The sequence below is a fragment of the Stigmatopora nigra genome, chromosome 23, assembly GCF_051989575.1.
Source record: "Stigmatopora nigra isolate UIUO_SnigA chromosome 23, RoL_Snig_1.1, whole genome shotgun sequence".
Classification (NCBI taxonomy): domain Eukaryota; kingdom Metazoa; phylum Chordata; class Actinopteri; order Syngnathiformes; family Syngnathidae; genus Stigmatopora; species Stigmatopora nigra.
Window position 1 is genome coordinate 7,531,770 of NC_135530.1, and position 11,791 is coordinate 7,543,560.

Here is an 11,791-nt window from a genome sequence, read left to right on the forward strand (position 1 = left end):
GATTGAATAATATTTCTCTCCGGACAAGAGTCAACTACTGGCCCCGCCCTCTTTTCCCTTTACGGCTATACTTGCTCGGACCGTGGTAATCATTTTGAAAAGATGGACAGACACGCGCTATGTATGGCGAAGCTGAGGCAACACCATAAAGTATGTCAAGAGCTCTACGAAACATTACAGGTGCGTATTTTGGGAGCTTTTTAGATTCGATTGTTCCGACTTTTAATCAAGTTCGATGGGATTTGTGGGATTTTCGTGCTTTTGGTAACCAGCGAACGTGCCCCATTTGCGTCACGTTTTCGCCATTACATAGCTTGATTTGCATGAATAATCCTTTTTATTGTTGTTGGAGTATTCCAATGTGGGTGTTCGAAGAGTAGTTAGGTTATAAACTGTAACAACGTGGGTGTACAATGCCAGGCAATTTAGGCTTTTAGGCCACTCTCTTTGCTAAACTATTCTAGTTTCCGCCTCGTGCCCAAACTCAGCTGGGATAGGCTCTAGTGACCCTTGTGAGGATAAGCGGTTGAGAAAATGAATGAATGGATACAGGAGCTCATTTAATGAAATGTTCCATATTTGTCTCACATTAAGAGGGCGGTCGAAGACATAAAGGTTATTTTAATGAAATCATCCGCAGAATTTGTCTTTTTTTTTTTAAGCAAGCAATTATTTGACTATTTTAGGTGGTCTGAAGACCTATTTCTTCAGCAGTAATTGAGTTTGGTGGACACAACTTTGCAAATGAAGATATCAAATTCAGCCCATGGGTGTTTGTAGTCTTATCTTTCAGCTGCCCACCATGCACATGGTCCTAAGAAGCCTGAGGAAAAAGATTTGTCTCACATCAAGACGGAGGCCGAAGCCATAAAGGTTATTTTAATGAAATTTTCCGCAGAATTTGTGTCATTTTTTTTAAGTGAGCGATTATTTGACTATTTTAGGTGGTCTGGAGACCTATTTCTTCAGCAGTAATTGAGTTTGGGGACACAACAATGCAAATGAAGATATCAAATTCAGCCCATGCGTGTTTGTAGTCTTATCTTTCAGCCATCCGCCATGCACCTGGTCCTAAGATGCCCGAGAAAGAAGATTTGTCTCACATCAAGACGGGGGCTGAAGACATTAAGGTGACTGAGGAAGGGTCCGTACAGGTAAAAGAGGAGCAAGAGGAGCATCTCATCCAAGTTGAGGAGCAGCACCCATTTACAACATTCAACAACATTCTGGGCGTCGGTGAGGAGAAGGCGGACATCATCAAGTTGACTGGTGAGCCCTTGAAGAATGACAATGTGTGTTCAATGTGCTGTCTTTCATCACCTTTGTCCAAGTGGCTATGAGTTATGCTAGCAGAAAAACTCCAAAGGAAGTGATAGGTTAATTAATAATTACCCTTTATTATAATTATTAAACTCTGCAGGCAGACATCTGATTAAATTATTGACATTTAATTAAATAGGCATTTCTGGTAAACAACCTTATGAGGGAAGATACATCAAGACTTCCTCCTGATCTCCAAAGTATCTCCTAGAACAGTAATTTCTCGTACGGATTTAAAGCCATAAATCAAAACAATTACAAGGTTATTGATTAATACAACATGCGTAGGCAAAAACAACATCTGTAACTACAATCAAGGTATTTTAACAATAACAAAAGAGCAAACTAAAAACATACTTCATTTGGATTAGAACAATCACGCCTTCATTTGACATAACAATTACCTAACAATTACATAAAGAAGCGCAAAGTGCGTCACGATGAAGGAACACTATGCAAGTGTTCCTGGAAGTGATTGATAATCATCTGCTGGTAGCAAGAGTCCTTGACGACTCTTCGCTGCAAACCCAGATCAACAGTCCTCGGAGCCCGGGACTGGGTGAGATGTCAGGTCAACAGTCCTTGGCATGAGGACTCACTCGACTGGTTGCGACCCCGTGTTCTCTTCAGAAAATTGGAAGAATGGTTTAACAAAGAAATGATTAAATACATACATATTTATAATTGTATTACAGAATAAACCCAACAGGAAGCTAAGTGGGCCTGCTTCTTCAGCAGCTGTGCTCAATACGTCGATTGTGATCCACCAGTCGATTGCCAAGTTCGACTTGGTAGATCACATGACTGTCAGATTTCATCCTCGTATTGAAATGTATAAAAAATGGATATGATGATTGATTGATAACCCACATAACCCCTGAGCTTTTTCTGTGGCCCGTAAAGATCTCAAAATGGTGGCTCCTTGAAAAGGAGATCTAGAATAAAAAACGTTTGAACTCTGATCCACAGGGTTCTACTTAACATTTAAGCCACGTGCCTGTAGGGCAGGTAAACCGTCTATCTTACCATCAACAAACAAAACAAACTTAATGCGGGAGTACAGTGATACCTTTAGATACGAGCATTCCGGGACAGAGCTCGTATGTCAATGTACTCGTATCTCAAATCAATTATTCCCATGAAGATGAACTAAAGAGAAATTCCTTCCTTCGCACTCTCTGAAAAAACACCAAAATCAGAATATTACAATGAAAAAACATCTTTTTATTGATTCTAATTCAGCCCCTACTCACAAAGGAACAAATACTTATCTAGTGGTTATGATCTTCGATGCTAAAATGTGGCCTTACTCAGAATGGACTGACGGCGCGGACGAGAGAGAGACTTGAAGGACGCGCTCTTAAAATACGAATAAACTTTAAATTGAACATAGATTACTATACACACTGTTAGGTTCATTAATAATTACCCTTGTTCGTAATTATCAATAACTGCAGGCAGACATCTTATTCAATTATTGACATTTAATTAAATAGATTGGATCACGGATAAAAACCTCAAAGGGGAGATTCAACAAGCAAGGGTTCCCCCTACAACTTCGGAGCATCTCCGCGAATAGACATTTTCGTACGACTCTTATTGCCATGAATCAAAACAATTTACAGAGTTATTGATCATTTCATCACGTATGAGTAAAAACATCATCTGGAACTACAATAACAATCAAAGTATTTTACCAATAACAAGACAGGAGACTAACCCTAACAACATTTGGATTAAAACAATCACGCCTTCATTTGACCTAAAAATCATATAACAATTACATAAAGAAAAACCCAAAGTGCGTCACGAGGTATAGCCACTATGTTGGAAATGACAGGAACAACATTCTTGTTATTGGCCAAATGGCCCTGGCCTCGTTGGAAAAGGGACCAACGAATCTCGAAGACCCAGATTGGGTGAATTGTTTGTATAAACAATCCTTGGACAAGCAGTCCAGGTTCGAGAGGACTTGACGTTTTTTTGTGACCTCGAAACACTTTGAGAATAATAAGAGAATGATTTAACAAAGAAATTAATTAATACAACTATATGTATAATAGTAATACAGAATAAACCCAACACACACACTTATTATTTTTAATGTTACATTACGCTACATTTAAACCTTCTTGCGCCATAACCAAAACAAAAGTGTTCATGTATTCCACCGCGGCTTTCGAGGCCGAACTTCCTGCTTCTTGTTTTACTCGACCCGCTTGGAAGGGTTTCGCTGGTATCTTTTTTGCTTTCAAGTCCGTGTAAATTCCACTGGCTTTTTAGCAGATTGTCGACTCGGTGAGGCTATCCAGTAAAAAATGCAACCTGCGCTCGTAAATATCTTTACGCAAGACCGACAGTGCGCTGTTATCATTAGCACCCTCCCGCGTCTCGGCCACTTGGCTGTCTCTTATGCTCATACCTCAAGGCAAATATCTGCTCAGAATTTTGCTCGTATCTCAAGGCAAATATTTTCTCAGAATTTTGCTTGTATCTCAAGGCAAAAATCTGCCCAGAATTTAGCTCGTAACTTGAGGCAAATATTTTCTCAGAATTTTGCTTGTATCTCAAGGCAATATTTGCTCAGAGTTTTGCTCACTTCTCAAGGCAAACATTTTCTCTGAATTTTGCACGTATCTCAAGGCAAACATTTGCTCAGAATTTTGTTCGCATCTCAAGACAAATATTTTCTCAGAATTTTGCTCAGGTTCAGGCAAATATTTGCTCAGAATTTTGCTTGTACTCAGGGCAAGTATTTACTCAGAATTTTGCTCGTATCTTAAACTTTCCTCGTATGTCGAGGCACTCGTATGTCAAGGTATTACTGTATTAGGCAGAGTACTATTGTGTGCATTTATTTAGATATACTGTTATAACGTAATACCTTACACAGAATATGGTGAAATATTTTTTCGTCCCGGTACAAAGACGTTGAACAGACAAAATCCCAAACAAAACAAGATTAATGCGCACCATAAAAAAAACCAACTAATATTTGTTGCAAAATGGCGGTGCTCTTAAGTAAAAGTACACATGCACAGAAGATGAAAATATGTCACAAAATGGCCGTGCCCATGGCAGGAAACCAAACAGACACTGTGATTTTCCTCATGTACTTTACGGAACATGTAATTGGTCTTTTTCTCATGCAGATGTCAGAAGATGTCTTGATGCTGGGCCACAGCATCCGGATTCTCCGGATGGTCCGAGGGAAGTCACTAGGGAGCTCACCAGCGAGGCGCAACCTCTGGACAGCGTCCGAGTGAACGCTTCATCCAACGCTTCATTTTCAGGTAGCGAGAACGACTTGTCACACTTGCCTTAAAAAATAAAAAAAGGTCAGTGTGACTGCGTATTTTGTTTGTGTACATTTTTCAGTCAAAATGGTGGAGAATGAGAGCTCCTTTGGCCACAGCGGCATGCTCAACATACAGCAAAGGAACAATGCAATTGCTGTCGATGAGTCCAACGAGGGAAATCCAACTACAGTCAACATGTTGGAAGAACAATTGACAACTGAGGCAATTTCTTCAATCTAATTGAACTATCAGAGGGTTGAAAAAAGTGAAATATTTGGCCATCTGGCATCAAGTTGGAGTCAATCCTTTAATAGTCGTCAATTTGTGATTATTTATTTATTTGCTTCATTGCTGTCGTCTTCAGACCCGGAAGACTGGTGACGCTTGCCCAAATGATGCCACGCCTACAAGGCCGCCCTTCTCCAATACTTCCATGGTTCAGTTTGCCATCAACGGTACTAAGGATGGCCAAATGACACTCGCAGATATCTACGAGTGGCTCCAGTATCACTTTCACTTCTTCAAAGATGGAAATAAGCGCAAACGGAAGGTGGTTACCACCTCTTACATTCCATTACGATGAATAAAAACAGTGATATTTTTTTGTTTGTGGCAGGATTTCATCCATTTAATACTCTCCAGAAGCAAAATGTTCCTGCGAAAAAAGATGCCCAACGGGAATGGTTCCTACTGGGCCATTCGACCCGAGTCTAATCGAGGGCTCACACTGGATAACGTGTACACGGTCTGACACACACTTTTCAATACTAAACACAACCTCGGTTTAATGTTGGTCTTTTTTTATGAGGAAAAAACCTGTTTTCTTTTACAGCCTGGATGTAAGCCGGTGCCATCCCAATTTGTCCCTCATCATGTAAGATACGCAAGCCGGAGAAAGCATCAAGTCAAAATGTTTTCCTCATTTTAGTCAAGCCAAAAAAGGACAAACTACTGCTGTTCAGCTGGTGTAAATCAAACCACTCGCAAACGTGTGCAACATTTATTTCGAAACAGATCATCAGTTAATATCGCAAACAAGACATTTATTTACTTTGGTACAAATAGTTATTAGTCATTTATTTGTTACATTATATATATTTTTTTCCCTTTCCTGGTCCAGCTCCCTCTCAACGCTGCCGTGTGTCGGCCTTCGTCATCACCGGTGCTGAAGCAATCCAATGTTGGGGCACTCGTATGTCAAGGTATTACTGTAGCAGGCAGAGTACTATTGTGTACTTTTAATTAAGATATACTGTTATAACGTAATACCAAACACAGATATGGCGAACTATTTTATGTGTCCCGGTACAAAGACGTTGAACAGACGAAATCCCAAACAGAACAAGATTGTTGCGCACCGTAAAAAAAACCCCAAACTAATATTTGGTGCAAAATGGCGGTGCCCTCAAGTAAAAGTACACATGCACCGAAGACAAAAATGTGTCACAAAATGGCCGTGCCCATGGCAGGAATCCAAACAGACACAGTAATTTTCCTCATGTATTTTACGGAACATTTATTTGGTCTTTTTGTATCATGCAGATGCCAGAAAATGTCTTGATGCTGAGCCGCAGCAGCTGGATTGTCCGAGGGAAGTCATTCGGGAGATCACCGGCGAGGCGCAACCTCTGGACAGCGTCCCAGTGAACGACTTCAACGCTTCATTTTCAGGTAGCGAGAACGACTTGTCACACTTGCCTTACACTGATGATGAACGTGAAACAAAACACACTGCAAATGTTTTCAGTTTGGAAAAAACTTTGGCGGTAAGTCTTCTTTGAAACGGCATGTGAAAAGCCATGCTGGCGAGAAAGCGTTTGCATTATTCCAGTGCCTTGCCAAAGTATTTGGGCCCCTTTGAACTTTTCAATCTTTCGCCGCATTTCAGGATTCAAACGTATGCCAAAATGTTTTTTTGGGGGGGTGGAAACTCAACAAGTGGGACAGGATTGTGTCATCAAACGAAATTGATTGGATATCTTAAAGTTTTTGAACCAAAACAACTGAAAAGTGGGGCATGCACTATTATTCGAACCCTTTGCATTGATACTTGGTCGCGCTTGGGCAATGTTCCACCTAATTGTTTGTTTGCCAGGGCAGAAAGACAATCTTCCTAAGCACACTGAGTAGAGTAGCAGTGTGAGTGACATCATTGCTCGCTATGGACACACACCAGTATCACACCGGCCATAAGCAGGTGCATGTCTACTATACATAAATGATTTAGTAATAATAAAATGTAACTATTAATATCTATGAATGGGGCACCCGGCGGATGAGTGGTTTGCGCGTCGGCCTCACAGCTCTGGGGCCCTGGGTTCAAATCCAGATCGGTCCACCAGTGTTGAATTTGCAAATTCTCCATGGGCCTGGGTGTGTTTTCTCTGAGTACTGCATTGTCCTCCCACATCCCAAAAAGATGCATTGTAGGCTGATTGGACACTCTAAAATTGCCCCGAGTCATGGGTCTGAGTGTGCATGGCTGTCCGTCTCCTTGTGCCCTGCGATTGGCTGGCCACCGACCGATACAGGGTGTCCCCCGCCCCTGGCCCATAGTCAGCAGGGATAGGCTCCTGGCCCAAAGTCAGCAGGGATAGGCTCCAGCACCCTCCACGAGTGATAAAGTGGATAAAGCGGTTGAGAAAATGAATGAAAAAAATCTATGAATAAAACATCTTCTAAATGCCATTAGAATATGCACAAATTGGACTTAAATTTGACCTTATTCTACACATCTGGCCTTCTCACTTCTTATTCTCGATCAAATGATTTATTGAATTTAATGTATTGATTTATTTATTAAGGGATAGCACATACGAACGTATTTATATTCCTGCTAATGAACATATATATGTAAGATTGTAGCCAAGGGCTAATTTCCATTTATAGTCTATTGCAGTGATTTTCAAACTTTTTTGGCCACCGCCCCCTTCACCGCCGGGCCAAAATGCCAACGCCCCCCTCTTTACCCCTTTCCAACGAACGCTAGAACGACTATATTGCTAAATGTCACAAGAATTGGTTGATTCTTCAATCACAAACAGTTTGAAGACTAAAAAAAACAATTTTAATAAACAAAAATGGTTATCATTTATTCTTCAATTACAACACCTTGAACTGAACTTGAAATAAATTGTAAAACTGAACGAGTAACCTAAAATGATTTCTGTCGTGATGATGAGAAAATCGCGCACGTATAGTTGCTTTCTGGCAGCTATAAAAACTGACTTGCATGTGGAGAGAAGCTTAAATAAATAGAAGACAGGCGCCTCAGATATTATTCGCTAATTTCGTTTTTTTTAATAGACCAATGCGCAGTTCACCTCGAATCATAAAAATTGATAGCTGATGCATTAAGCCGGTCGCTGTGCGCATACGTCTGTGGTTAAGCGTTGCCGGCGCGCTATTGTGTGCTCCTCTGCGGCTGACTGGATGGTGGTGGTTTCCCCAGTCGCCTGCATCGACGATAAACTCGCGACAATTAGTGATATACGGTATATGCGCGCTGCTCGTGAGCGCTCGAGCAGACAACGTTTCTTGTTTCAATAAAGCTTGTTTTTTGTCGACTTTTTATTACAGACAATCAATTTTTCCGGTCTTTCTACAAACACCAACGTCACATTTTACTGTAATTGCTCCATCGCCCCCTTCACTATTTCATCGCCCCCCTTCACTATTTCAACGCCCCCCCATTCGCCATTTGTGACCAGCCGTCTACAGTTATAACTGGTCTTTTGGTCGCCGGACGTCCGGTCACGGGAAAATAGTTTCTGTCTGCTTAATATATATTAATGAATAAAAACTGATGACAGTATTCCCTCGATTATCGCGCTTAATGTAGCCCAGACATGGCCGTGATAAACTGAAAACTAAAAAATAGGATCACCCCTATTAAAAAAAAAATAATAATATATATATATATACATATATATATTCGTATATATGTATGTATGTGTATATATATATATATATATATATATATAGATAGATAGATAGATAGATAGATAGATAGATAGATAGATAGATAGATAGATAGATAGATAGATAGATAGATAGATAGATAGATAGATAGATAGATAGATAGATAGATAGATAGATAGATAGATAGATAGATAGATAGATAGATAGATAGATAGATAGATAGATAGATAGATAGATAGATAGATAGATAGATAGATAGATAGATAGATAGAGATATAGATATATACATATATATATATATATATATATATGTATATATATGTTTTATTTTTTTTTTTACTTCAATGCTGAGTTCTAGAAGCAAGCGGAGGGAAGAGGAGTGGCTTCCACTTGCTTGTTTCAGCATGGATTTTCATATTTTTAGAAACTAACAAAAAAAATTCATAAAAGAAATATTATATGAATAATAATAATGAAAAAAATTGTGAAGAAGTGAATTCATGATAAGTGATGAATTTCAAGAGTTCAATAGGGAGTGGAAAACTAAATATTCATCCGATCATCTACTGTTTTCCTAACACAGTAATACGTATTTTCAGAAATATTCTATGAAAACAGCTAATCAACAATGTCTAATTTGTTTGTGTACATTTTTCAGTCAAAATGGTGGAGAATGAAAGCTCCTTTGGCCACAGCGGCATGCTCAACGTACAGGAAAGGAACGAAGCTTTGCCACCGGCAATTGCTGTCGATGAGTCCAAGGAGGAAAATCCGACTGCAGTCAACATGTTGGAAGAACAATTGACAACTGAGGCAATTTCTTCAATCTAATTGAACTATCAGAAGGATGAAAAAAATGAAATATTTGGCCATCTGGCATCAAGTTGGAGTCAATCCTTTATTAGTTATCAAATTGTGATTTTAAGCAACTAACCATATTTGCTTCGTTGCTGTCGTCTTTAGACCCAGAAGACTGGTGACGCAAGGCCAAATGATGCCACGCCTAGAAGGCTGCCCTTCTCCAAAGCTTCCATGGTTCAGTTTGCCATCAACAGTACTAAGGATGTCCTAAAGACACTCAAGGAGATCTACGAGTGGCTCCAGTGTCACTTTCACTTTTTCAGGGACGGAAAAAAGCGCAGACAGAAGGTGGTTACCACCTCTTACATTCCATTACGATGAATACAATCAGTGATATTTTTTTGTTTGTGGCAGAAGTCCATCTATCGCAGAGTCTTCAAACGCAAAATGCTGCTGCGAAAAAAGATGCCCAACGGGAAGGGTTCATACTGGGCCATTCGACCCGAGGCCAATCGAGGGCTCACACTGGATAACGTGTACACGGTCTGACGCACACTTTTCAATACTAAACACAACCTCGGTTTAATGTTGGGTCTTTTTTTAAGAGGAAAAAACCTGTTTTCTTTTACAGCCTGGATGTAAGCCGGTGCCATCCCAATTTGTCCCTCATCAAGTAAGATACGCAAGCCGGAAAAAGCATCAAGTCAAAATGTTTTCCTTATTTTAGTCAGGCCAAAAAAGGGCAAACTACTGCTGTTCAGCTGGTGTAAATCAAACCACTCGCAAACGTGTGCAACATTTATTTCGAAACTAATGACATGAATAGATCATCTGTTAATATCGCAAACAATACATTTATTTACTTTAGTACAAATAGTTATTAGTCATTTACTAGTTACATTATATATTTTTTCCCCCTTCCCCGGTCCAGCTCCCCCTCAACGCACAACCGGTGGGAACCAGCAGCACCCGCAAGACCAAACGCAAACGTAAACGCAGTACGAAGGTGAGACATTTGAACTTGTTTAACTCGCTGACGAAGATAGACATCCAATCCGTTTCAAGGAGATGGTTAGCGGCGATACCCCCCCACCGTCCCAGTTTAAATGGATTGGACATCTATGAGTTACAAACCCAATTAAGTAGTTGAGATTTGAAGAGCCATTGAACATCTATTATAAAATGGTCTTTGTTGACACTAGGGGGCGCCCTCACAGGGTCAGGCTTTAAAAGCAAAACTGCCAAAAATGGAAGGGATCCCGAGACGTCCGTCCTGGTCCAACAAAAACTTGTAGGCCAGCAGCAGAAAGAACCACTCCTGGTCTGCTGGCAGAACTGGGACACCGGAACCGACACCCGCTCTACCAGCTTGAACCCGGAAATGGACGGACCTCAAAGTGGGCTGAAAACACTGAAAAGTGCTCCCCTAGCCTGACTTCTACCTGTTCGAGATCCTGTCTCAATTCAAATAGTTGGGAATCTTTTCCCATTTCTTTTGCATTCAGAAATAATCCCAGTAGAGTTTTGATGTCTGTGTGTTTGTTTTGGGACTGACACACAAAACATTTGATTTAATTTGACGTCTGGTCAACAGCATGTTTCACTTTTCTGTCCATTTTGTGTGTTTTGAAAAAGATTTCAGAAATGATTTCTGTTGACATTTTTTTTCTTAGTTATCGTGAAGCTGTTATGTTGCCCAGAAGGTTACTTCCAATTTTTGGGTTTTGGAAAGCACAGTAGCTTGTTTGCCAATCAGCAGTTTATGACAAATTGTGTGAGAAGCACATGATCTCATTATTACCCATTGGATTTTACAAATGCACCGATGTTCCTATTCTTTGTTTTATGAGAATTGACCAATAAATGAGTCCTAGTAGCAAGCGGAGGACGGGAGTGGCTTCCGCTTTGGAGTTTCAGTGTGGATTTTCACATTTTTTAAAATTAAAACAAAAAATCTGTAATGTAGTGAAGCTGTGGTATTCGAGGGATTACTGTAAATCGACTTTAATCCATATATGTATATACTTAGTACAAATGTAGAAATGAAGGGATACGAGGACACCAAGTACATGGCCTACAGGAGCTTTGTCATGTGGTGTTGGGGGTTACTTGAATGACTTACCCAAGTTGTTTTGCCAACGCAAAATTTCCCGACGCCCGAGAAAGCAACGATGACTTTAGGCCTCCTCTTGATTGAAGCGTGACACACTCAGTGGTACCAAAAAGTGGGCACCCTTTCCAGATTTACCTATTTGTGGGAAACATCACAGTAGGCTTGTCTCTTCCATGTTTTTCTGTTCCGTGATTCTAAAGGTTGTCCCATTTGTTTGCTGGCCGAGTAAATATTAATGACTGTTCATTTTGTTTTGGAAATGTCATGTTTTGTATTCAATATTGTGCCCCTTTCAATGTTTGGAATAAAGTGTTGTCCAAGAAAGCAGGTTGTGTGA

At 40.2% G+C, this 11,791-nt stretch overlaps 2 protein-coding genes across 4 annotated transcripts; both read left to right on the top strand.

The window, feature by feature from the left end:
* The first annotated feature begins 69 nt into the window (after positions 1 to 69).
* Positions 70 to 4,859, top strand: LOC144181595 (uncharacterized). The gene is made up of 5 exons (XM_077710174.1): positions 70 to 180; positions 781 to 873; positions 1,038 to 1,269; positions 4,473 to 4,613; positions 4,699 to 4,859. The coding sequence occupies exons 1-5, from the start codon at positions 103 to 105 to the stop codon at positions 4,857 to 4,859; spliced, it is 705 nt and encodes a 234-aa protein (XP_077566300.1). The 5' UTR covers positions 70 to 102.
* A 168-nt stretch (positions 4,860 to 5,027) lies between these two features.
* Positions 5,028 to 11,219, top strand: LOC144181110 (uncharacterized). Of its 3 annotated transcripts, none has more exons than XM_077709412.1 (11): positions 5,028 to 5,169; positions 5,236 to 5,364; positions 5,452 to 5,493; positions 5,740 to 5,821; positions 6,162 to 6,290; positions 9,199 to 9,353; positions 9,504 to 9,689; positions 9,756 to 9,884; positions 9,973 to 10,014; positions 10,273 to 10,347; positions 10,544 to 11,219. In XM_077709412.1, the coding sequence occupies exons 1-11, from the start codon at positions 5,053 to 5,055 to the stop codon at positions 10,634 to 10,636; spliced, it is 1,179 nt and encodes a 392-aa protein (XP_077565538.1). In that variant the 5' UTR covers positions 5,028 to 5,052; the 3' UTR covers positions 10,637 to 11,219. The 3 variants fall into 3 exon arrangements, with proteins under 3 accessions (XP_077565538.1, XP_077565540.1, XP_077565539.1); XM_077709414.1 differs by having other exon boundaries at positions 10,559 to 11,219; XM_077709413.1 differs by having other exon boundaries at positions 9,759 to 9,884.
* Positions 11,220 to 11,791: the final 572 nt, after the last annotated feature.